This window comes from Agelaius tricolor, unplaced genomic scaffold (assembly GCF_023055355.1).
Source record: "Agelaius tricolor isolate 1412-34295 unplaced genomic scaffold, bAgeTri1.0.p SCAF_1, whole genome shotgun sequence".
Lineage (NCBI taxonomy): Eukaryota > Metazoa > Chordata > Aves > Passeriformes > Icteridae > Agelaius > Agelaius tricolor.
Window position 1 is genome coordinate 28,005,133 of NW_027269261.1, and position 26,060 is coordinate 28,031,192.

General features: G+C 41.2%; 1 protein-coding gene across 5 annotated transcripts in view; it reads left to right on the forward strand.

Moving 5' to 3' along the window:
• The window catches only part of TTC7A (tetratricopeptide repeat domain 7A), a 202,106-nt gene that overhangs the window by 101,863 nt on the left and 74,183 nt on the right, over positions 1–26,060 (forward strand). For all 5 annotated transcript variants that reach the window (XR_011679309.1, XR_011679310.1, XM_071427863.1 and 2 more), the window contains 3 exons: positions 9,788–9,904; positions 13,692–13,789; positions 18,780–18,914. Coding sequence is in view for 3 of the 5 variants with exons in the window: in XM_071427863.1 (XP_071283964.1) it covers positions 9,788–9,904; positions 13,692–13,789; positions 18,780–18,914 (350 nt within the window). In the remaining 2 variants the exon portion in view is untranslated. The remainder of the gene's footprint in view (positions 1–9,787; positions 9,905–13,691; positions 13,790–18,779; positions 18,915–26,060) is intronic.

Below are 26,060 nucleotides of genomic sequence, written 5' to 3' on the forward strand. Positions count from 1 at the left end.
TAGGTTGAAACATATTTGCCCCAGAACCAGTATTCTATAGTGAAATTCAGGGGTGTTTGACTGATTGATTTCCACCTTTTCAGCTCTGCTGAGATGTGCAGTCAGTGTGTGCTAAATATCAGCAAACTCTGGCCCTTCTTGTGTTACTCATGTTAATACTTTGTCCTCTGCAAAGTGAATCACTTAGGAGAGAATCTCATAGATTGTTCTCCTCATAAAGACCTGGATCTACCAAGGTTCTTAAGCACACACTAAATTTTAAAGAGAGGAATAATTGGTTTCTTGTTGACTTCAGCAGGACTTGTGCTTAAAGAAGACCTCTTATATGTGTGTTACATAGTAGTGCCAAGGTGGCATAAATTATATTGCTCCAGGTCAAAATAATGAAAAGAGTGAGGCCTGCTTACCAACATTACATAATGCAGTTTGAAAAAGAAAAGCTTATTTTATGCCTATTGTCTATACAGCAAAGCCAAATTTTGTGTGGTTCTAATTTACTAATACAGTGGGGGCATAATGCAGTTTCAGAGTGCTGGCTCCAAGTATCAGTAACATTCAAGATTTCATAAATATGTCAAGTTGGGTAGAAATGTTTTATTAATCCGTTATGGGGTTCTGCTTTACTGTATTTTGTTGCACAACTTATAGATACACGGTAAGAGTATACTGTCACTTTTTATTACCTTGACACTAGGTTAATTAGGAGGTATTTCACTCTGTTTTAAATACATGGATCAGGATTCAGACATACATTTCCAAAAGGAAGCTATGTTATTGGTTGTACTGAGGTGACTTAGAGGTTGATGTTGAGTGTTATTTTACTAGCCAGAGTCCTGGTATCCTTTCCTCTAAAAGCAGCCTAAACTACACATAATAGAAGCTTTTATGAAAATGCAACAGTTTAGAAGAGTAAGTGAAGCATCCAGTTCTGCAGTCTTTGGGGACAGGAAGTATTGGCAGCATGTTAAATATTCAGCTTGGTCTGTTAATGCTCTTCTCTCATCTGGAAAGATCTCTGCTCAGCAATCAAAGACCCTAGTCTTGGTTTCCTTTTTCATTTCTATAAATCAAGAGTTGATCCAGTGGTTGTGGCAGCATGATGGTTCTCAGCTCTGCCATTCCAAATGAATTCCAGTTTAATCAGGGCTGGCTGAATTTATTCAGGAGGCACATCTAATGAAATTCTGAAGAATCAGGCCCAGCTGATGAGAAAATGTTTTACAAGTGATGTCAGTTACAGAGGAACTCAACCTGCTTTCCTTCCTGTCCACAAATAACTGAAGCTGAGAGCCACCGGTATTAAGAGATTAAATGTAAAGGACATGGGGCAGGCAGTGGTGAAGGCCCTAGTTCTCTGAATGCTTTGCAAAGATCATTCCCCTTATCTGCTCTGCCTTTGGAAGAGTTAAAGCACAGCGGCCTGGATCGATGTGCCCAAAACTGGCCAAGAAGCCATGAGAGACAGCAAGGCATGGAGTGTGGCTCTCCCAGGCCCTCGGCCCAAGCCATAGGATATTAGCCACGCTGCCCCATGGGTGGAATACAGTGGACTGTGTTCCCAGAACACCTCTGAGATCACACTGGCATTTGGTGTTGCCACAAAGGGGTCTATTTCCACCCAGAAAATGAGATTCTGCACCACAGAGTCACCTGAGTTCAAGTGTGAGGGCTTGGGTCTGCTGGATGGAGAAGCTGTGCATTGAACTCCTACTGAATTCATGGTTGAAATTAAATAGGAGGTGGACCTCTAAGCTCCTAGCCTTGAATGCCCAAGATCTGGCTCTGGTTTTCAAATGTGTTCATAACAGTGTCCAGCACAATGGGGACTATTCCAGTGGAGACTGTCAGAGAAGAAAAAATTCGCAAAACAATGCTGGGGGAGACTTGCAGAATAAACCTTAGCCTAACATCTTCTGAAGTGTTACAACGTAAAATTTAATTCACTCTTTGTACAAAGGATACCTGTTTTTATACTGCAAATAAAAACTTGATGAAAACACACTTCATAGAAAAACTGGGAACTTTTTCCCCAAGTTTTGCTGTAAAACTTTTAAACTGTGAAAATTTTTTTTGCGTTTTTATTCAGGCAAGATATGGACTGAAATACAGATGATTTGTGATAATACAAAATTGTTTTGTCGGCAATTCCTCATCAGGGTGAGAAGAAGATAAAAACTCTTTTCAGGTGTATCACTCATAAGATTCGATGAGCCAGGTTAGACAAGCGTTTTTATCAGCTCTATAAACAATTTGCTTCCTACATTCTTAATAAAAAGCAAAATAACCACAAGTCTGGCATTCAAAAGTAATGATTTAAGTAAAAGGAACGCAGACAATAATTCTTATCAACCTTTTTTTTTGTCTTCTTTTCTTGGGTATGACTAGATATGGTTTGATACTGAAGACAAGTAAAGATAAAGAAGAATTTCAGTGTCTTTTGGGTTTTTTTTTCTTTCCAAGCAAATCAGCTTGCTTTTTACAGACCAGTAGTTAATTGTTGCTTTTCCTTTAAGTGACAACCAGCCTGGGTTTAGTAGATAAAGGAGGTTTGCTACAAGATGCCCTTTTGATGTAAGGGGCACTTTCTGAATGGACCACATAAATATTCATGGTATCATATTTGGTCTCTGTATCAGAAGTGAATTTGGTGGACCTGAATGCTGAAATAAGGACATGAGGCTGCTGGACTGGCTACACCCATGTTTGTCTTGGGAAGAGGCATTTGGGTCTGTGCAGGGTTAAGCAGCATGGTCCATGGGCAGGACCTTCACCTGACAGACAGGAGGCCCTTCTGCCATCACGTGCAAGCTGCAGCTTGCAGGAGAAGGCTGTCCAAGAAAAAACATCCAGAGCTTGAGCCATGCCAGTGGCTGCTCCCTTGCTTTTGCTTTGCAGTCTCCTCCTACAATTTGAGCTGCCATCTTGGCTTTCCTGATCACCTCTTTTTGTGTTTCCCTCCTTCTCTATAGGCAAGAACCTTCTAGGTGCCTTGTGTCAAGAGGCTGAATATAGCAAATTGTCTCCATTGTGTTAACTTTTAAATAGCCTAGAATCTACCACCCTGGAAGTTGTTTTCACCCTGTATACTGTAGCCGTCATTGCTTGTGGAGCAACATTAGCTGAATCGTCGCTGTCACGCAGGACTGGTGTCAGAGCAGGGCGTTCTTATAAAGGAGGAGATGGCAGCTCTGAGTTTGCTAGTTTCCCTGGCTTAGGAAGATGAAGTCAGTAATTCTTTGGGCATGGTGACAGATTTCTTGTTTTTATTATTTTGTTCATATTGGGGGCTAACTGGGCAGGGAGCCATAAAAATTAGGACCGTATGTCTGTAAAAGTATATGATCAATTTATTTTTGTTGGGAAAGTGATAGATAACATGGCACAGCATGAAGTTATAAAAGGAGATTGCAGTCAGAGTTGCTGGCATTAATTTAACTAGAGAATGTGCCCTTAAATGTCAGGAGACTGCAAGAAGCACAGAGTTATTTGAGAAGACAGCAACTTTGATGTTGATTTTTATCAACAAAAATACAGGAGATTAAAAGCAGCTCCCCAATTTTGTTTCCTTTTTTTCTTATTCATAATTTGACTAGGGTATTAGCAGGTATTGTAGGAAGGTTAATGAAACCATAACAGTTATGGTGAAGGAGTATCCATTATCTAATTGAGTTGTTTGGGTGACTCACCACTGAAGCTAAACTGAATAACTGGGAAACTGAGTAACTCATTTTCTGTGAAGATACTACAGTTCCACTGGCAGATAAAATAAGACTAGACAATCTGGGTTATAAGAAGAATATGGGCTTGCAATCATGTTCCTGCCATATCAAAATGTAAGAGTGGCCATTCTTGATCAAACTAAGGGCTTGTCTGGTTTCAGCAGGGCATCTGGTGAATGCACAGGGAAAAGCGTATAGAAACCTAGCAGTAGGATGATCCTACCCCTCATATCTGATCCCTGCTTCTGTCAGCAGATTGGCTCAGAGGCTTTTGGAGCCAGAGGTTGCATTAGATTGTCTTTAATGCCCCTGATGGGCCTGTCATCTGTGAATTCCTCTAATCCCTTTTTGAACATATTTGTGTCTCCTCCAGAACATCCTGCAGCAATGGGTTTTGCACTTTAGTTTTGTGTTGTATGAAAAAGCACTTTGTTTGCCCATTTTAAATCCACTGTTTGATTGCTTTATTGGATATTCTTTCTTTCATTGAAACAACACAGATTGCTTTGACTTCCTGATCTTCTTCATGCTATTAATGATTTTATAAATCTGTCATCTCTTATTTCAGTCTCTTTTTCAGGCTGAGAAGTCTGTTTACTATCTCTGTATATCAAAAGCGTTCCAAAACTTTGATCATTCTTCTTGTCTCTTTCATCCTCTTTCCAGCTCTGTTAGATCAGTTTGTGTCCTGTATTCACCTATATCCTCCCCTTGTATCCATTACCTTAACAGAGGAGAAACTGGTTCAAGAAGATCCTAGTGTCAGGGGTTTGAATCCATACCTCGCAGTTTGTCAGAGGCCATACTTGGGCTCTCCACCCATTCAGGTTGTGCCATTGTTGTTTTCGTTGTCTCTGGTGTGGAATATGTATCTGGACTTCAGAGAGGTGATAGGGTGAGCAGGTCTTTGCTGTTCCATGGCACTTTGCTGTCCCCATCGCCCTGGAACACTGGAATTGTGTTTGCTGCTCTTGGAGCTGTCACTGGTTTCCATCTCCAAGCAAATGTCTGTACAAACCAGCAGGCATGTGCATCCCAGTTTTAATAGAGGAGCAAAGCACACCTATTAGCTGCAGAAGGTCAGGAGCTTCATGCCCATGTACACAGTTGTCTGGTGAATTAAGATACACTGCTGCATGTTTTGGTGGTTTGTTTTGTTTCTTTTGCATTCAGAATCCAAAATAACCCAGCAGCTGTGTGTGTAGGAGACAAAACTGGGTGAATAATGAAAGACTTTGGGGAATGACAGCACCGATCTGGTAAAGCTCAAAGACATGTAGATCTTTGAGAAGCTGCTGACAAGCTCTCAAAAACTGGAGGGGTTTTAAGCAGACAGTGAATGGCAAAAATTTATAGACAAATGACTACATAATACTCATTAGTCCTAATTTAGTCTCTCAATCTTGAAATGAGTGGAAGGTGTTCTTGTTTGTTATAGTACTGGCATTATTTATTGCTTGTCAAGTGATAAGACATAGATCCCACTGTGATTCTGTATAAATCTGTACTACAAGGGCTACATTTGATGCTAAGAGCTCCATTTTATAGCAGGTTTTAAAAGTCCCAATAATTAACTGATTATTAAATCTTTTAAAGTCCTAGAGCATCCATAAAGTCTTCAATTGATTATTGCTATACACAGCAAATTACAACTTCCACAGATGTTCTCATAAGCATTTATGGTATACAGATGCACTTGTGAGATCTTCTGATAATAAATATTAGCTATTAAACCTCAGTAATTAAATTTTCAGGGATATGAAAGAATTGCCTCTTTTCTTCATGGGTGGTAATATTAAAGAACTTAAAGGCTGAGCATTTAGCCATGTAACATTAGAAGACTCTTGGAAGTGCTAGATAGGTGTATTTGGCCAGGCCTTGAGATATCATGAGTATAAGCAACTAAAATCAGCCTTTATGAAAACAAATGTTGAATGCCTTCTGAAATCCCCTGAAGTAGCTTGCTTGCTTCTGAAAATTTTTGTAGGTCTACCTTTTTTGTCAAGGTGTGACATATTACAGTGATACGGTAATTTGTACTGCTGAAGTTTTGATGCTTGGGAAACCTCATTATGGATTCATTTTGAATTTTCAGTACTTAAGGTCTCACCAAATTCGGCTGTATCTGGATTTTAATTTGTCAGAGTTAATGTGATAGGGTGAGAGATGGGTGTGTTTGCTTGTAGCAGTAACCTGATGTTCCATTGGAGAAAAAAAGCCTTTGCATACTGTCCACATGCCCCACAAAAGAAAACTTCTGAGAGGGAGCTTAGAGTCTTGTATCAAGACTAAGCACTGGTTGTACTGGTTATTTTCCATTGGTACTGTCCCTGAAGTCATGCACATTACAAGAATGATTTGTGGGTTTTTTTGCTCTGTTTTCCTATGCTTGTGTAGTAGCAATTTATATACTTGCTTTAGCCCAAATCTGTTTTCATATTCACAGGCTAATAAAATTACCAATGACTATATTGATAATCTTGGGGCTATTTTTATATGTTGAATCCTTTTAAAAGTCTACACTGCTTAATACTACAAGCATCATACAAATGCACAATGATATTAAGAAATACAATAAGGTGAGATCTGTGCGTAAGTAATTTTTATTTATGCCCCTGAAATTGTGTGCAAACACTGATAGGACACAATGCTCATTAGATTTATGTGTAGTAAGAGTGCTAGCTCAGTAATAAAATTTTAAGCTTGAGATAGGGATACTACCTCACTGTTTTCTCTATGTATTTACTTATCAGGTTTCACTGTTACAAAGCTTATTAGAAACTGAGAAATACTAAGAGTGTATAGCACATGCAGCCTGATATCCTGTTTGTATTTCCACCTTTTACTTAGCATGTTTAATTGCATTGTTCGCTACTGCCACTGGTATGGTTTGATTCCTTTTGCTTCTTACATTCCTCCAATTTGTCTTTTGGTTTGGTTCATTATAAGACTACACAATAATGTGGATAACACTATTCCCAAGGTGAACTGCCACAACAGCTAGTAGGGCATGGTATCTCCAAGATCCTGTAGTGTGCCTGTGCCTTACAACTCATGATAGTATTGTGCTGAGACTTCATTATGTTTTTGTGAGAGACTTGTTTTTTTCCTTGGTTTCATTAGTTGTTCTCTCTCCTGAGACAGAACATTGCATCTTCATCCAGAGCAGATGACATATACTCACTGTAAGCAGTAAACAGCAGAGTGATAAAATGCTTGCTTTGTCTTTTTAATGTTTAACTGCAATGTGTAAATATACTATGTAGTGATTTTACTTCCCTGCTGATAAGCCATCTATGTCCCTGCTAATGTAAGAAGAAGGAGCCTTTGACAGAGCCATCCTGTCCTGGAGTTTGACTGTTAATAGGTTTGTTTGTTTAATTAATACTGAGTGGTATCTTACCATGTTGAGAAGTGTGGCTTTGTTCTGGGATGAAATACAGCTGGTCTCTGAGCCTTGGTCTTCTTGACCACTGTTCTTCTGCTGCAAGGAGGGCCAGGCCGTACAGTGCTTTCGAAGGTCTTTCATTTTGAAAGTTTGTCGTGATTTAAAAATTATTCTGTATGTTTAAAATAGCATAGATTGTACAATGTGCTTGCTTCTGGGACTGGAAGAATATTTTTAATAGAGTAACTTCGGGAAGGAAGATGATGTAGTCTCACCCCTCTGCACATTGCAGCCCAAAGAAACTCACTCATGAGCCTATGCATCAAACCCACAGCTTCTGTTTGTACACTACCATTGCTTTCCAGATGTTATCCTGCCTTGCTGAAAAGGCTTTAATGACTACAGAATTTACTGTTCTTACAAGGTAGTTGCTGCAAAGATTATTTTCCTTGATAGTTACGTGAATGCATTTACTTAGAAATTTCCATTTGACTGATTTCAGCTTCCAACAAATTCTTAGATTCTGTGTATCTTTTCTTTTACATCAAAGACTCACAATGAGAGACTTCATGTAGATGCTTGCAGGCTGGGGCAAAATAATTTCTTTGCTGCTTCTTGGTTAAAGCAAATAAACTGAGCTTATCAAGCCTCTGAAAATACATTTTTCTAGCCTTCACTTCATCATGCATAACCATTTTCTGAACCATATCCCATTTTTAGTCATCTTCTGGAATCAAAGAGCAAGAACTAGAAACAGGAACGTAACAAATGTCCTGCTGATGCTCTGATCAAGAATAGCCATGTCTTCCAGTTCCTACCTGATTACATTTCTGTATATGGATGCTAAGGGTTGTTTGACCTTTTAACTGCATTGTTGCTCAGGAATTTGATGTCTTTTTTAATACTATTGCACTCCATGATGTAACTTCCCATCTTTCTAGTGTGATATGTATTCCTTATGCCCAAGTGATTGATTCTATATCCTGTTGTGTTGATACAGGCATTGTTCTTATGAGGCCTGTTCACAGGAAGTACAGAGCAGCAGGCATCACTGGCCAATTCCATTGCTAACCACTCCTTTGAATTCAGACTTATTTTTTAACAGTGCATCCATCCACTGTTACATTTTTGTCCCAGCAAAATTTTGGTCAGTCTGTGTTTTTTAGCCTCAAATACCTGAATTATAAAGGCATTTCCTCCCAGTTAGGAGGTCAGCATGCCTTAAGAGCAGATTATGTTCTTACCAGTATTTGTTTTGCCCACACCAGTAACAAGAAAATCAAAGATATAGAGTAGGGATGTAAAATAGTAAAGGGTGAAGACAAATTCCCTTCATTATGAATCTTGATCTGCCTTTGCTAGTCAAAGTTTGTACCTGAAGAATTTCATGGAATGCTTGTTCTACCAGGTCAAATTGTAGCAGCAGCCATGAGCAGACTTCACTCTAGCAGTTGATACAGTTGGGCTACATTTTGGTAACTACCATCCCCGCCCCCCAAGGAAAAACCAACCAATCAAACGAGAAACCCAAATCAAAAATGCTCACCCTGATGTTTGTTAGTATCAAATGGAACTGCCATTTTAGCACGTTCCTGTAGATATGCACTACACAGTCTTGGCAATAGAGTTCTAATTATTCCAAGTGAAGGATCTCTTATTCAGCTGTGAATTCTTCTTTACGTTGTATTTGCAGTTGCTCTTGTGTCTTTCTGAAGTAGTTTGGATTCCTCAGGAGCTTGCAGGTCACATTCACAAACCTGTTTTTAGGATTTTTAGCATTCAGCTGTTGTGTACATGTATGTACACATATGTGCTTCCAGTGGATTAATTGCTAGCCATATCAAGTGAATTAAAATTGTGTTGGTATCAGACTTCACAAAAACATTTAAAGCAGAAAAGTAAGTTTTTCATTAATATAAAAGAAATAAATTATATCATCTTCACAATTTAGATAAAATGGGTGTAGTGAAGTATGGTATTAAAAGCTATGCTGGCAGCAAGTGGTAGCTTGTGTCATTGCCAAATCTGTCTTGTAACCTCTGTGTGACCCAATTCTGCTGAATTCCAGCGGTCTGTGCAAGTACGTCTTCTCTAGGTATAAGAATAGTAGCAGCAGTTCCACTACCTAGAACAAGAATGTACGAGGCTATCAGCTGTCTTGCCTGGGGGCATGAGATGATTGCCAGCTGGGGTTAAGAAAAAGTGTTTCCTTCCTGTGAGGCATTACATAATTATCTGTGTATGTTAAGTGTGCTGGGGTTTTTGTCTGAAATTCATTATATAAGCCAGTGCTATAAGGAGATGCCAGATTAAGAAAACAGCCTGGGCATATGTATTACAGCAATTCTGTTTTCTCCTGGTTTTAATACTGTCCAAAATAAAATGAGATTTAGTTTATGTTTCACCTTGTTAGCTTTGCAATGCTTTGCTTTTAACACTGTCCTGCCAGCTTTGTGACGCAGATTTGACTGCAGCTGAGGAATATTGTTAATCCTCTCATCTCCTTGTGGGGAATCAAACTTGAGCCAAATGAAATGTTTTGTGCTGTGGTGTTTTCTTTTATTACTGCACGTACAAAGCAAGTGAAAATGCTGCCTGCCAGGATCTTGCTGGAGTGATACTGATTCTCTACTTTTATGAGATGCCAATAAAATAGGAGTTATTCTTTTTCATCTTGCAGCTTACTCTTCACCAAAGTAAAACTGGAATGGATACATAAAGGACCTGAAGAGGCTCTGGTGACATGCAGACATATGTTGCAGATGTGGCAGATGGTATACAGTGTTTTACAGCACAGGTAGGCTTTCTCCACTGTAGCAAGTTCAGATTTGTAATTGGTAACGTGGTTATCCTTTTTAATTTTCTAGATACTTGAGTTATTTTGCAAGAAGGGTGATAAACAGTACTGTTTTAAAGATAAGTAATATTTCTAGCAGATTTAAAAAAAAAAAAAAGGGAAGATATTAATGGCCATTATTTAAAAAAAAAAATTTAAAACAACAAAACCAAAACCTCAATGTTTTAATACTGAAGAAGCAATTTGAACCACAGGTTTCTGAACCAAATGCCTAAACATCTCTATCCATATTTGGGTGTCCAGAATGGAGGACAGATTTTCTTTCTCCCCAATAGTGCTGAGCTTTCATCAGCTATTGTTCACAGTCTGCAGTAGTTGGCACCACCCAGGAATGTGTGGGGGTAACACAGTCCTGAATTGAGTAAGCCAAGGAAAGGCACAGTGCCAAACTCATATGCTGTAGTTGCACGCTGGTAGCACAGCCTGGTGCTAACTGGGCAAGGAAAGAAAGGAAGGATGTAGCATCTTTCACCCTTCCCTTGTCCTAGTAAATCTGCATTCACACAATGCTATGTTCCCTGTTTCCTCCCTTTCATCTGCTGCCCCACTGAAAGGTAAAGTTGAAAAAGTGTGGAAGATACTGAGTTGGGTTTTCTTCCTTCCTACACCCTTAGGATATTGCCCTAGTCAAGGTATCAGTGTACAGTGTCTTGGGAATATTATACCAAGATCCCTTGCCCATAATGTCGACAGGGGTTGTGTTTGATGGGAAGGACAGCATGCTTGATGGCAGCAATCAAGACAGCAGGGTGATGTAGCTTGAGTTGTTCCCCAGTTTCTGTATGCATTGCATAAGTTTTATAAACACCAGAAGTATATGTACAGAATGGTGCATGTCTATGTACAAGTTGTCCTTGAGGGGTTCTTAGTAATTCTTGTTGGTTTAGCTAATGAGCAGCAAACCAAACACAAAAAATCAAGATATTTACATAGCAGCAGTGGTCTTTTACAGACTTGAATCATTGATTTCCTTAGGCCTTAGTATCTTTAGCTAAGGTTTCAATCCTGTACCTCTCACATGAGTAATCTTTCTACCCATGAGTAGTCCTCATGAAGCTGATCAAATCCACACTGAACAGTTATGACTGAGGAAGATTCACTCTTGCAAGAGGGGGCTGCAAGCCTGAGACTGTAGAGAGTACATTGGAAAACAGACAAATAACTAGTTCAGCCATTTGGACTGCATTTGGATCCCAAGCTGTGCTTTGGCTCTTATACTTAAAAACCCAAGATGTGATAGCTTTAGAAGCTTTTGATAAGCTTTAGCCATAGAATCTTAAACAAAACAAATTGCTTTTGCTTTTAAAAACTCTGGTATGTATTTCGCTGCTATTCCAGCAGGGCTTTTTTTTTCTTTTTTCAAAAAGCACATAATAAAGTATTTTTATTAGAAAATGCTACTGGAAAGGTAACAAGAATCAACTTGGTACCTGCAGTTTTAGACTGGATTCAGTGACCCAGGAAGCCCCTTGTGTTTAGCAAATTGCAGCAGTATCAGCTAACAAATATGTAAAGTATTCTGGGTAGGGCTGGCAGAGGAACTTAAGGGGAATTCTTATCAGTGAGACTTGGACAAAGGCATTTTTAGGGCCTCTTGCAAAAGAGAAGGTTGCATTTACACAAAGTTGAGAGCTGTTGCACCCAGTACTCCTTACTGGTTCAATCAGTAGATAATTGCCTACACAATTAAATGGCACTTCAGTTGCATTTGTCTGGCCTGTTTGCTGGCTTTGCAATCTTACTGTGACTGACAGACCAAAAAGTCTCTCAGGGCCCAGTATTTTATCCCCAGCAGCTATTCATATGGCCTGTTCAAGTCCCCTGTCTTCTTTCTGACAAACTGGTGCCTCTGCAGTCTCACAACCAAGTGTCCTACTCAGCATTTTTGTCACCAATTTGTCCATTGTCTCAACTACTTTTCAAAAACATGGGCAGTAGATGTCCTGCTGTCCTACTGTCAACCTTTCCAGTGCTGTATGTAGAAAGCAAATCATCTGGCTCCTATCCCTTCCATGTTGCATCAAAAAGCTTTCCTGGCTGAAGGCTTTGTACTGCAGCTTTTAAAGGGTAGTTCATTTTCAGCCCTTCTCTGGGATAACAGAGCCATTGGGAGTGGCTGTTTTGCACAATGCATTACACTGGGTTTTCACCCTGGGATTTTCCAATCTCTTCCCCTGCTCTTAGAGTAGGAGTACAGTGTATTATCAGTGTATCAGTGTTTCAGCATGTGCCTGAACAGTGATTCCATGGGGGTGCTGCTGCATTAAGGTAGCACTTGCCTCATGGCAGTAATATATGGAAGTGCAGCTGCCTTATTCCTGTATCCACAGGAGTAAGACTGAGCTCTCCATACAGTTCCACCAGCAGCTTCTGGCCAGGGCACTTTCATTTACGTCAGTCCTGTCTAGGTAAGGCTGAGGCACAGGACAGATAATTTAATTTTCCTTTCTCTCTGTCACTATGTGATAGGCTCAAATGAATTATCAGTGTGGAAACCAGTATGGAAGACAAGGGAGGCCCATTCAAGGACAGAGTGGTGCAGTCCAGTGCCCAAGAATTCAGAGTGCATTAACAGAAACCATTATGCTTGATCCCAAAGCCCAAGTAAAAGGTTATTTAGCTATTGTAAATATGATTGCTATTATGATGAATGATAGTAAGTGGCTTTCAGCCTTAGGTTGTTAGCTGGGAAGGACAAGACTTGGTTTGTCTTTTGCTGTTGTTTTCTGTGATAACAGAATAATTGTGTTTAAAACCAAACAGCAGTCCCAAGCTGATTCTTCTTCTAGATCAATGCAAATTGAAAGGAATTCTGTGCAATCCTTACCAAAAGACTCCTCAGACTGAAAGATGGGGGCATCCACACCAATCATGTCTCTCTGACAGCTTGCTTCCTGGAAGGAATATTGTCCAAAGGCTGAGCTGCAGGCTTGGAAGTGTGCCAGAAAAAGTAGCCAGGGCAGTCACTTTTCCTTTTGGTATTTCATCCCTTAATGGATGATGAGAGGAGATATCATCACCACTGATCCTTGGGGGATGGCAGATTATGTGGTGACAGGAAGGCTCAAGAGATCTGTGTTAAGTGACTTTTTGTTAGCCACATGATTTTTTTTTTGGTGTGTTTTTCTTTGTAAGGCCTCTCCTGTGAGGACAGAAGTCCAGTAGAAGAACAGACCAGAGTTTCATAAGCACACCTGTTTCATAAAGCAGTGCTATCTGGTAGTTTTTATCTTCCTCCTCTTTTTGAACAGAACAAAGGAGAAAGGGGAGAAAATAAGCCTTTTGAAATGAAAATATGAAGAAATTAGCACCCAGGTGGAAGGTGGTAATTGGTCTTTTTCAAAAGGATCAGCACAGTAGACCTGTGAACAAATTATTCTGCAGAAAAGCCCAAGAGATGGTGGTTCTTGCTGGGTCTGGGTCTGCTAGTGGGCCTCCTCTGCTCTGACTTCTAGCTGCCAACATGTTTCTTGTCCATTGGTTTGTAAAGACTCCCTATAGCCAAATAAACTAAATACCAGTGCGTGCCCTGGAGCCCCTGCTGGGCAGTCTCTGAGCTTCCTGTCCAGTGGCAGTAGGCCAGATTTTAATACATTCAATAAGCTGATTTCTCACAACTGAAAACCTTGATTTTTCACTTCCCATGGCAGCTAAACTATTGCCTGCTTTGAGGGGAACGTTTCTCCTCTGAGAGATGTCCAGGTTACACAGTTTTGTTTCTTTACAGTGGCTCTGAGAAAGGAAGTAGTGTGACTGAAACACCAGTAATCAAAAAGCATAATGGACTGCATCTCACTCTGCCAGATGCTCATGACACTGATTCTGGTAAGGAAATAAGATTTGTGCTTTCCTGTTCTAAACACATGCCTTTGTGAGAAATGAATATTTCGTTGTCTTTGGAGAGGGTGGTGGGCTTGTGCACATCCAAGTTGCTGGTCAGGAGGTCCAGGTCTGCCTCCATGGCCAGCTCTGCTGTAAAATGTGGTTTGCCTGTACCTTGGATTCCCCATGCATAACACAGAGAGGAGTTCCTGCTTTCTTTCACAAAGCTCTCTGAGATGTATAATTCTCTCCTTCTTTTTATTTTTTATTCCTTCCCTCCCTCAGCCTGCCTCCTCATTTAATTCTTTGTAGATGTCCTGATCAAGCCAGCTGCTATTGTTGGTTTTGGAAAGCTGAGTGAGAGTGTCAATTCCTATTAGATGGTGATTTGCTTTGGGATTTGTGCATAAACCTTGTGATGCTTTATTGTATGATAAATACATATTCACAGTACCAGATAAGAGTCAGATGGAAGTAACTGAGACATCAAAGCTGATCTTGGCAGTGAAGGGGAAAAGAAATTTTCAGAGAGCGCTGCTGACTTGTGATTTTTGTTGTAAGTCTCGTGATACTTGGTACTACTTTAAAACCCTAGCTCAAAATCAGATGATAATGTGAGAAACTTGCCTTTTAATTTGGAGGGTTTTTTAGGGAATCAAATGCCTATGCTTGTGGATGTAGGTGAAACACTTGCAAAGAGAGTGAACCTCAAACTCAAAAAATGGACAAAAAATAAAAGCTAACACATAAATCTCATGGATCTCTAGGGAATTAGGGTTTGTCTGAGTCTTAATTGTGCTGTATGCCATGGTGCTGCCTCCCAGAAAGGGCAAATTAATGTAAAGTACAAGCTTTGAATCAGCTTTTCATGCACCTAAAGTGATTTGCACTGAATGCAGTTTGGTTTTAGCCAAGAAATATATTCCTCCTCCACTCTGAGAATCCAGGTTTCCATGCTAACGTGGTTGCCCCCACAATGAATGCAAGAAAGGAGCTGGTACTGGAATTACACCACCCACCTAAGTGTGGGGCTGGCACTGGCTGGTTTCAGCAGGGCTCTGTGGCTCCCTTCTCTGCAGGCTCTGAGTGCTGCTGTTCTCCATCTGCAGGAGGGAAGCACCTGGGTCTGCTCTCCCTGCTGGGAGCCTCTTTGAAGAGAGTAGTGGGTGAGATTGGAGGGTACAGCTCTACTCCCTCTTGCCCTTGTGCTCCTCCAGAGCTGGGGCTGGGGCTGCCTGCTTGGAAGGAGGGAGGAGGTCTGATATTTCTGCGTGGCTGTGGAGCAGGCAGTGCTGTCTGCTGTGCAATCCCCCGGGAGCATGCAGCAGCATCGCTGCGCAGGCGCTCTGCCATCTCTGGGCTCATCACTGAGGAGTGGCACTCACTGTGGCCAGCTTTGACACTGGCCTCTCCCTCAGCTAGACCACAATTAGATTATTTGCTGTGCCAGAATTTTAGGTTTGCTGCCAGAAAGGTTAATTCCTCTTTATTTTCTTCATCTTCTCCTAACTGAAGCAGTGTTCCTAACGAAATTCACTGATATCAGTCAGCTGCCTTGCCGTTTCATTCTTTCTCTGATTCAGTCTTATCTTATAATGCTTTTGCCTGAAGTGATTTAGGCTTGGGAGTTCCATGTTTCTTATAAGCCTAGTAAATCTAACGAGCTACATTTCTATTTTGATAGCAATTTTCACATAAATGCAAAATATTAAACTTGGTCTTTTTGGTCTTAAAACCTCCTAGAACAGTGCTTTAAAATTATTTGGATAGATTTTGTAGGGCTTATGTGCAGAGCTCATCACAACAAAATCAGTTTGTTATTTCATGAGTTATTTCCAAAATGTTCGGAGGGTTTTATTGTAAAATGTGAAGTTTATATTCTGTCTGGTAGAGCTGTTAAATAGAGAAAGAGACTGCACTAAAATAACAAATTGATATGATATCTTCGTATGCCAAATTTGCATGTATTTTGAGGCATGACATTAAAGTTCTGCGAGACAGGTTTTGTGGGGAGGTTTTTTTAGCATGTTTCTTTAGGAGGAGATAGCTTATAATGAGACATTCAGATAATTTTTTTAATGTCGCTTCAAGTTTTTCCATCTCCCCTCACCACCCTGAGGCCAGAGTCCTGCCAGTGTGACACATGCTGATCTCCCCTCTCAGGACAGAGTTAGAGGTAAACAGTGTTAGAGGTAAACTTTTGTGGCTGCAGTAGCCATCAGCCCATCCCCAGGGGCACCACATTGCTTGCCTGAGATTCAGAGATGTGGCTGAGCCCCTTTCAGTCCAGAAGGATCAGGCTGGCTAAAACTTTCTCTTACAGAGTTTATTTGGTTTGGCAAGCTTTAAGGAGAACTGCTGCGAGCATCCCAGCAGAGATGGGCGAGAACAGAGGTGGGAAAAGTGGAGCATGGGCTGGTTTGGAGAGAGCCTGATCATCTGGCATGTACATGTCCAGAGCAAGGAGTGTATCTGTGTCAGAGGCCAAGCAGGGATGGCATGGTCTCTGCCTAAAATATTCTGCTTCCTCTTGTAGGCTGGGAAAGAAGGAAAAGAGAGTAAACATCAAAGGATTGGAATGCCAAGGGATATTAAATGAAAAGAGCCTCCATGTAAATTGCTAAGTAACTTGGGTCTCATTTGTCCAGCTGTGCAGATGCCCACTGCACTGGGCAGGATCAGTCCCAAATTCCCCTCTTGGCAACTACTGGGCTAGCGAAGATCAGATGAGGAGCAGCTAACTTGGGTTTCTTTGAGAGCAACTGTGCTGTTGTATTCCTGGGAAGTCTGCTTTGTGAGGGAAGCATGCTTAAGTAGATTCTAACGGGATCTACTTAGGCAGTGTGTGAACCTCTCCAAAATGCACAAAGGTGATTTAGTTTTCTTGGATTGATTTGCAAGGAAAAGAGGATTTCCCTGAGCTCTGTGAGGATGTGAATAAGACACCAGCCTATCTGCCCACCCTGTGCAAACAGCCCAGCATTACATTTGGATGCTTGCAAGAAACACAGCTCCACAAGCTTCTCTGGGAGGGGGCAGCCTTGGCAGGAAAATGTGGTACTGAAAGTTGCATTCAAAACATGCTAATATAAGAATCTCGTTGGGCTGACTGCACAATCCACAAAGTTCATGTAATTTTTTCCAGGTTTGCCAATCTAGAAAGCAAGAAGTCTGCCCTAGCTTCAAAGCTCTGCTAATAACATCACTAGCTGTTCATGTGTCCATTTTCTTGTCTCTGCAATGCACAGAAGCTGTCTGTATTTTAGATGGCTGGGGATAAATGCTTGGTAGTTTTGCCTGTGTCAAATGGCTCTAGTCTGACTTGAATTTCTGGGAGTTTAAGGGAAATTCTCACTAGTGGAGATAGGGATGGGGGAGAGGAGTGTGAGTGGGCAAGGCAGGGGAGGAATCTCATGCAGTGAAACAGGCTGAAGGTGGATCAGTTAAATAAACTGGTAAATACAATAAATTCTTCCTGCAAAGCTGAATGGCTTTTGCCTATACCCTTAAAGCTGTAATTGCTACATTACTGCACTGTCATCTCTTGGAACATTAGATCAGGAATGTCTCTGCAATTATGTAGGAATTTAAGAAATGCATCTGGGAAGAACACATTTGCATTTTCCAAGGGAGCCGTGGGAGGCGCCTGCTGCAGGGCTGTTTTGAAGTCCTCCTGCTTGAAATGAATGACATTAGTTAGCGATGAGATAATAGGACAAATATTTCCCATTGCAGTTCTGAGCCTGGGGTTGCACTTGTGGTCTCTCCCAAGCCCTGACACGCTCACCTCGGGTTAAGTAGAAGCTGCAGCCATGTCCTGCCAGGTGAGCAGTCTCCCCCTGTGCCTGCCGGGAGGCTGGGTCCCTGCTCAGCATCCAGAGATGGCCAGGAGATCGTGCCTGGGGATCTCAGGGTGATGTGTTGGTCTGCTGGTGAGGAGGTGTGGTTTGGCAGCCCTCTCTCTCTTGAGCACACTCCAGCTGGAAAAGCATGCTGTCCCTCTCAGAGAGACCACGAAGTGCATGTGCCCTGTGGCTGCGGGAGAGAAAAAGCGGGATTTTAACTTGAGGATCTTGTGGTTTATGAGGTCAGCCTGTAAGGGTAGATTCAAGAGTAATGCTAATCAACACAAGTGCTTCAGTCACAGCAGCTCTCCAGAGAAAGAGCTTATCAACCATAAAATCACATTAAAACCTATGTATACTAAAATATTTATTTCTCAAAGCCAACTCTGAAATCTCAATTTGTAGCTTCTTATTTTGTTGCTACCATGTTGATACCCCTCTGAGAGGTTGGCTCACCACTATAATCCCACTTGCTGTACTGGAGAATGTGGTTTCTGCCCATGCAGCCCTCCTGGGATAAGCTTTTGATGTGATGTTTTGTCCCAGAGGTGTGGGAGCCAAATACTTTATTCTTGCGTAAATGTTACAGTGCATACTAAAGGTTAATATAGTCAAAGCTCTGAACTCTGTGCTCCCCAAGGTTAAATGAAAAACCACCCTGCCTCTAAATCAGTAGAACAATGTTGATGTCACTTGAAACGTGTGTGCTGTGTGAATGGGGCTAAGCTGCCTTGTAATGCTGTATGAATTTTTTACCTTAGTGGGGCACATTTTGTAATTGTATGATGACTGTGCTTATAAAATAGGTATTTGTGGAAAATATTTGATGCTAGACTTCTGCTTTCCAAACAAGCAAAATATGGTTGCTTCCTTGATGAATGCTAAGCAGACCTTTATAAAATTACTATCTCTTAATTTGCTTGTTTGAGCTGCAGCTCTTGGATAATTTAGTGGGGTTTTTTTTAAGCAAATTAACCTTTTATAAAACATACTTCTCCAGTTTGTCATGCCAAAATTCAGCAGAGTTCTTATTACATAAAACCAATGCAGTGAGTGGAGGATCAGACCGGCTGCCTGAAAAGAAATATCTTAAGTCAAGAAATATCACAAATAAGTATAAAATACATAATTGTTTATTTGGTTTGTAGGATCACAACGAGCCTCTTCCCTTGCTGCATCAAGACTGGAACAGGCCATGTCTGAAATAACTATGCAGAGCAGTACAATGAAGCAGGGACCTGTGAAGCTCTGGACAACTCTTGAACAAATTTGGCTACAAGCTGGTAAGTCCTGAGCTATGTGGAGTTCCTCTTTCCCCACAGTGATGAATCAAATGACATAAGTATTAACAGAGTAGTTGAAGTCATGAGTTGAAAATCACTCTATTCCAGCAGAAAATCTGCCATTTTATCCCTGATGGTTTTTGAAACACCACTTATTTAATTTTGACCCAAAAAAATACTGTAATAGTGTTATTTCTCGGGTCACTTTTGTTTTTCCAAAACACACAGAAAACTTCAGTCATCACTATAATGTGCTTTTTTGAAAAAGAGGTCTTCACAAACAAATGGTAGTTCATAAGGACAATTATTTTCGTTCTCCTTTTACTAAATGCTTCCCTGTAATAAGACTGGGCAAACCATGTCTTAAATGTGATTTAAGCATTCCAGTCTTTGCTGAGGTTTAAGTGAAAATTATTACAGCATGTTCTCCACTCTGTCCTTGATTGTTTGAACCTCCCAGGGTCTTGTAGGTTGAGTATCAGTTTGAGACACTAATGCAAAGATGCTGCAACAGAGCACATAAAGGGAAAACAGTGAAGAGAGACTCTATCCACAAGCAATATCCAAACCCATGGAGGGGTTTTATGTAGGGACATTTGTTGAGGAACAGAGTTGCCCAGCACATTCTGCTGCTTGCATTCCAGTGTTTCAGAACTGATAGAGTTCCAACCCTGTAATTTTGTTTTTAGGAGACGCAGTTTTTCTTCCATAACTGGGCCCACAGTTGCGCACTTGAAATTACCTTTGAGTGCTGTGATTGCTTATTAGATGTCTCACCATTTGCAATGCAGAAAGAAAAGCAGAACCCCCTGGAAAGCTGCTGATAGATTTCTATTCTTCGTGCAGGGGAACCTTTCAAATTCTCATTTCACTAATCTATGCAATTGACAGCTCTCACATAAGACCTGGCAATCTCACCCTACTTTGCAGCCAAGATTTTCATAGCTGTTTTTGTGGGTAATTTCCTACCAATTACCCTTTAGTTTTAGAACAAAATATATAACATTGGTTTTGCTACAATTTGATTAATATTAACAAAAGAAGTCACCTTGTGGAATGCATCATACTTTAAGTTAATCACATGTGTTCTCCTTAATGACTTGTGTGGATGTAAATTTCAGTGATGTGCTGTGGGCTTCAAAATGACCAGCAAGATCGTGCTTTATTCGGTTTATACTCCTGATTTAAGGCTGCAAAGAGGGCTGGTGGGGAGCAAAATAAATGGAGTTTATTATGATGAGAAGTCAGGTGTCTGTTGTCCATCATCCTAGAGCTAGCTCTAGGCAGTTTACATTTTTGCTGCTGTCTGAAAAGACAAAAGCAATAAAGACCTAGTGCTTGCTGTGAATTGCTATGATTGCTTTTCAGTGTGAATAGAGTGCCTTTCTGAAAGGTGTTAATTAATTCTTTTAGATAGAATTTATTTTTATAAGCTGTAACTTTTCTCTCTTATCACTTTGTAAGCCTTTGTTTTGTTTCATGCTTAGTTTTAGCTGGACTTGATTCAGGATTGATATTTTGAAAACATGTACTGTGGCTGCTTTGTAATTTCATTACTGAAGTCAGTTATTGTTATGGATGCAGCTTAATGAGCTCCTGCTGAGATACTGGCCATTCTCTTCTCATGGTAGTGTGGAAACTGCTGGACTCTGGTATCCTGAGGGATGAAGAGAGGTGCAGATATTTGGGGTAGTCTTTACTCTCTGTGGAGAAGGGCACAGTGCCTGAATAATTAGAGGACTTCTTGGAAGTGGGTTGGCTTTATGCTGAGATTAGTGAATGGAATAATCCAAAGGGTGTCACTAACCCTCACTACCAGGATCTTTCCCGTCTGAAAGGAGGGGAAAGGAGGAGCAAACATACTTGTAAGAAGTACCTTCCAAAACAGATATTTCATAGACAACAAACCAAAATGAATGGCTGTGGAAAGCAGCAGGCAATTACTGCAACATTCTGATGCCTGCCTATGGAGTCAGTTGATATTCATGGAAGGTCTGCATCAGTATGCTGTAGATTTTCATCAGGTTTAGCTTGGACTTGTCCTTTTTCAATCAGTGACTCATCTTGTGACTGCAGGCAAGTTGCCTAACTTTTTCATACCTCAGTGTCCTATCTCCAAAGGGAAAAAACGTTAATGCGCCTTTGGGAAATGACTCGTGTGTTGTTGTTTTTGTTGTCATTAACACTTGGACCTTTTTAGTGTGACTCATAAATCCTTAGATAAAGTGATTACAATTTCCTAACCTCATACTACAGTGAATTTATAACGAAGCATCCGTCCTTCTCAGACACTCACAGGACACAGCTGGCCGTGCCTCTGTGCACGGGTAGGGATTGAGAGTGCCAGCTTGCAGTGGTGTCTGGGTGCCATTAGAGCCATTGCAGCTGCCATGTCTTCTCATATCCCAGGGCATGAAAGGTAATGGTACCAACCAGCTGGACCAGTTAGAACTTTGTGCAATGAGGTTGGGAAGAGGCACACAAAACCAGCTATCCCACAACTATAGGGGGCTGCTCTTACAGCCTTCCAGCAGCCAGGCCAGGCCACAGCACCAGCACATATATTTGCAAAAGGAACTGTTAGGGGGTGGTACCTATCCAGTGATGCTTACATAGGGGAATCCTTAGTGTATCATGCTGCAGCTGCAGTAGGAGTTCCTGCCTTGTGCAGAAGTGTCCTCAGTCCCTCTGAGCTGGAGACCCCTTGTTCTCTAATGGGTTTCACAATTAGCTTTATGAGAATATGTGTGTTCCCTTAAGAGTGGCTGAAGGAAAGGCTGTAAACCCTGTGCAAATAGTTAATCCCTTTTGTGCTGTGATAAAGATACTTATTTCACCCATAAGAGAGCACACACTTAGTGTTTTATCTGTCATTTTTCTGGGTTTGTGACCAGCATAGTTTTGTAGGGAAGACAATAAAGCATCATCTTTGGATGTGCAGCTGCTAAATCAAAATGTGTTGCACTGTAACAGAGGCTGTACGTTGTCTTTCCCTGCAGCAATGCCTAGTGATCTTTGGCAAGGTAATTTTTTGTAGCCTCCTGTAAACAAAGAGCTGCTTGATGGATCTGTGGTCTCTAGAAAGAGTCCTCTCTCTTTCAAGCATCAAAATAACCTGTGAATTCTCACTGTTAATCTCACATCCAGCCATCTCTTACAGGGCCACCTGGGAGTACAGTCATCTGCAGCACAGAACTTGGTACATTGCCTTAGTGGGCTTCCATATCTTCCTGTTTTCTGCACAGGTAGTCACAGCTTTGGAAGAGCAGTGTGCTGTTCTCAAAGACTAGAGACGTCCCCTGCAGCAGGCATGCTTGGAATACTAACGGGCATATTCTATTTCCAAGTGTTCTGCAGCAGAGATTGTTAACACAGCTTGTCTGGTCCCTTTTAACAATAACCCCCCTAGTCCTCTTGAATATAATGGCTGCTTAAAAAGAGTCATCTCGGAACACTTTAACATTTATGAGCCTAAACATTATTCTTGGCCCCATGTCTGAGAAACAGCTCATTTCAGGGAGTACTTAGGAACAGTGCTACAGTGCACATGCTGTGGTGGTGCAGCTCCAGGAGAGGCGTTCATTATGCAATCCTTAAGCTCGTTTCTCCTCTTTGTTCTGCTTTTCATGGCTGAGAGCTTGAATTCAAGTTTGAGAAGAGGCAAGGAACTTTGGTGGCACTAGTAAAGCTTGTTAACTCCTCCCTCTTCCTGCAGGAAGAGCTGCAAGGGGAATCCTAGAGATTACTAGAGCTAGTACTTCTAACAGTCATGCCAGTACTCCTCCCTTTTGTTTAGAAAATAGAGTCATGCTGTTTGGCTAAAGAAAATATATTTGAAATTGTTCAAATTTATGACCAAAATTTACCTTCATTTGGCATTTTTATAAGATCACTTTTGACCCAGAGAGCAAAGCATGTCAATATTGGAAAGAAATAGTGTTAATAGTTCTAGGCTCTTTGGGTAACTGGAATGATTTTTATATGAAGTATGTATGATTATACTTCCAGGCAGTAATAACCATATGCTCTATTTATACAGAGCATTTTAGAATGCTACAAGCCAGTTTTAATAAGAGTTCTAATATTCTAGCTCCTGTTACTGTATTATTTTAAGCTTTACTTTTAACTACAAGGTCCACTTTGTTTGTCTTTACTAGTAGTTTATATCTGACAATTTAGCTTCTTGACTAACCCAATACTTTACCAAATATGGCCACTCACAGCAAAGTAGGTCTGGTAATTTGATCTAAGTTTGGCTAAATGCCTGCTAAGCTCAGCCTGTGAACCTCACCAGGTAGACCCTAAGGCTAATTTAAAGGAGGATTTAGAGAAAAATGACAAGGATACTATTCCATGTACTTACAGTGGGGCAGCAGTGGGCTACCTGCTGTCTCAGTAACATGCTAAAGTTTAACCTAGGAAAAATAGTTTATACTGAACATGCTACAAACAAGAAATGCAAAGAGAGCCAGTGCAGCAGAGAACAGTGAGCTAATGGAAAAACATCTGCTCCCCCGAGTTATGTACAGCAGGAACTTTTTTTTTCCCTTTCGCAAAACACTTGTGATTTATTTATTTTATTCCATATGGGCCAGTTCCTGGGAAAAAGCTGTGTTAGAGGAGATGGGCTTTGTTCCACGAGAAAGTGTTGTTGGAGCCAGTGGGCTGAAGTCTCCAAAGTGTTGGTCTGCAGCCATGGAGCTGGATCCTGGCAGCAGCCAGGGGTGCAGCCAGGCCCTCCCCTGCTGCCCCCTGCTCACCTAGCACAGCTTGTGTTTGCACAGCCTGCACATGGGCACTTCAGTGTTTCTCCTGCTCCAAGCTTTTAGCAGTCCTAAGCCCCCCCAAGTTATTAGCTCTGATATTAAAGATGTTAATCAGGTGGGGGAGACATCTTTATTGATATTGCCAGAATAGCTGGGTCAGATACTCAGATACTGTCCTGTAATGCAGCACTGGTTTTTGAACCAATTCTAATATTTTTATTTCTTTTAAGTGCTGTCAAATTTTAGAATTTCAAGTTTAGAATATCTCCACTCACTGCTTGAGTTCTCGAGCTCCATAAATACTGCTAATTTTTGTGTCTCTTTACAGTGACACAAAGCACTGTGAAAAGCTGGAACCTGGTGAGGGGGAACAGGAGAGAGTCCTGAGAATAAAGGTGTCCTGCAACGATGGCTCCCCTGCAGTATTTACTTACTAGGAGGGATTAGGAGCACTTCAGCTGGTGATAGAAATGGTAAAGTGAGCTGGTTTTGTCCCCTTCAAAATGAAGTTAAGAAGCACGAAGTAGTTCTGCTGAGCCTCCTGGTTCAGCAAGGTCTGTTCTAGACTTGTGGTAGAGACTAAAGATCACCAAATTCCCCATTTCTCTTCATCTGAACATTCTCAAGAGGGATTAATAAGTTTTGTTCTACACTTTCCAGTTTGATTTATTTTCTGTCAACAATAAATATAAAAAGTCAAAAGGACTCTTGCAGCCTTATGTCAGTACAGGGCATTTGGGATTGCCTCCTCCATTCCTGAGCCTTCTGGATGCTTCTCATTTTTGGAGCAGGATGCGAAACTTTGTGGACTGGTGATTCTTTGGCATGGACAATCTTCAAAGAGCACATACCTTTTCTCAGAATCTGGGACATGCAAATATTCACATGTGTCTTGAACACTTACTTGTGATGGAAACAGGCAGCAGCTACCAATGCCTTTTGTTTAGCATTCTGTAGAAAATTTGCCAAGAGTTGGAGAGAAACCTGTTGCACTGCCAGAGAATGACTGAGGGTACCGAAAAGTAGCATTTCCTCAGCTGCTCAGTAAGTTTGGACCAATGATAAAATGTACACAGTCCTGAAGAAGGAGGCAGGACATTTGTTCATACCAGAGACAGAAAATAGGAATTTATACTTGACTGGGCTGTTAGTCATGTTTTGATTGCACCATTTAGTGTAGAAGGTAGCTTGTGGCACTTACTTGCTGCTTCTAAAAACCTTCACTCTAATGCTGCATTTGTAAATGAAGAAGCTTGGCGGTCATTTCAGGCCCTGTGACCTGAAGCTTGGGAATTTGAAGCCAGTCCCTGGAATTCACTTTGCAGGCAAAGAGAGGGTGTAAATCTGTTGCCTCATTCAAAAGAGCAAGCGGCTGAGCTCAGGTGTATGGGAACACGCAGCAGTTTCTGTGCTTCATTTCTGTATCAAACGTTTGCATCAAATGGAATTATTGTAGTGAGGATATGCCTGGAGGAATCTTCTGTCTAATCTGCCATGAATTGTCAAGCTCCTGCATGCAGGGTGGTGTCAGAGCATGGAACAATGACTAAACCTCACCTGCCAGCAAGGAAAGGCAGTGGGGGGACCCTTTGTCATGATAATAGCTCGGCAGTCACTGCTGATGGCAGAGCTGTCTCAGAGTGGGTCTTTCCAGCTGGCTAAGGGCTCCTGCAGTAACAAGCATTAATAACTCCTGAAGGCAGATGATGTGGAACAGAAATCACCTTCCAACACCCTCACAGACGCTCTCACCTTCTTGAGTGTGAAGGGCTGCTCTGCACTGTACCATCCTGCTGGGCATTTGGCTGTTACCCTGGCCATGTCACTCTGCAGTAACATTTTTGGGGTGGACGAGAGTAGAGTGCTCTAGATGCATCAGGCACACACAACAAGGGATGTGGAGCAGTCTACTTTGTGGGAGTTAAGTGCTGCCTCTTGGATAACACCAAATGGGATTCACAAGTAACGAAATTTTAACTCTTTCACATTGCAGAAAAGACATTTCAAATCTGTTTGATTTCTTTAGGCTAGAATTAAAATAGTTGCTGCAGTGACAAGCACTATCAGTCTTGACACTGCTTTGAAATGGGGAATAGAGTCAGTGTTTAAGGTGATGTTGAGCAGCTCTGTTTCTCAGACAACAGTGTGATGCAGACATGACTGGATTATACTGTTGTTATACCCCTGATGGACTCCCTAACAGAGCTCTGCAAAAAATTTTATCTTGGACAAAATAAAGGTGCTGACTGTAGGACACCCAGCTTTGTCAGTGTTCTGGGTATTGCTCTTGGTTTGTGCATTTGTTAGGGGTCTTTGGAGAGCAAGTAGATGATATGCTTCTGGCAATTTTCACTTGATTAAGGATCTTCACTGTAGGTGA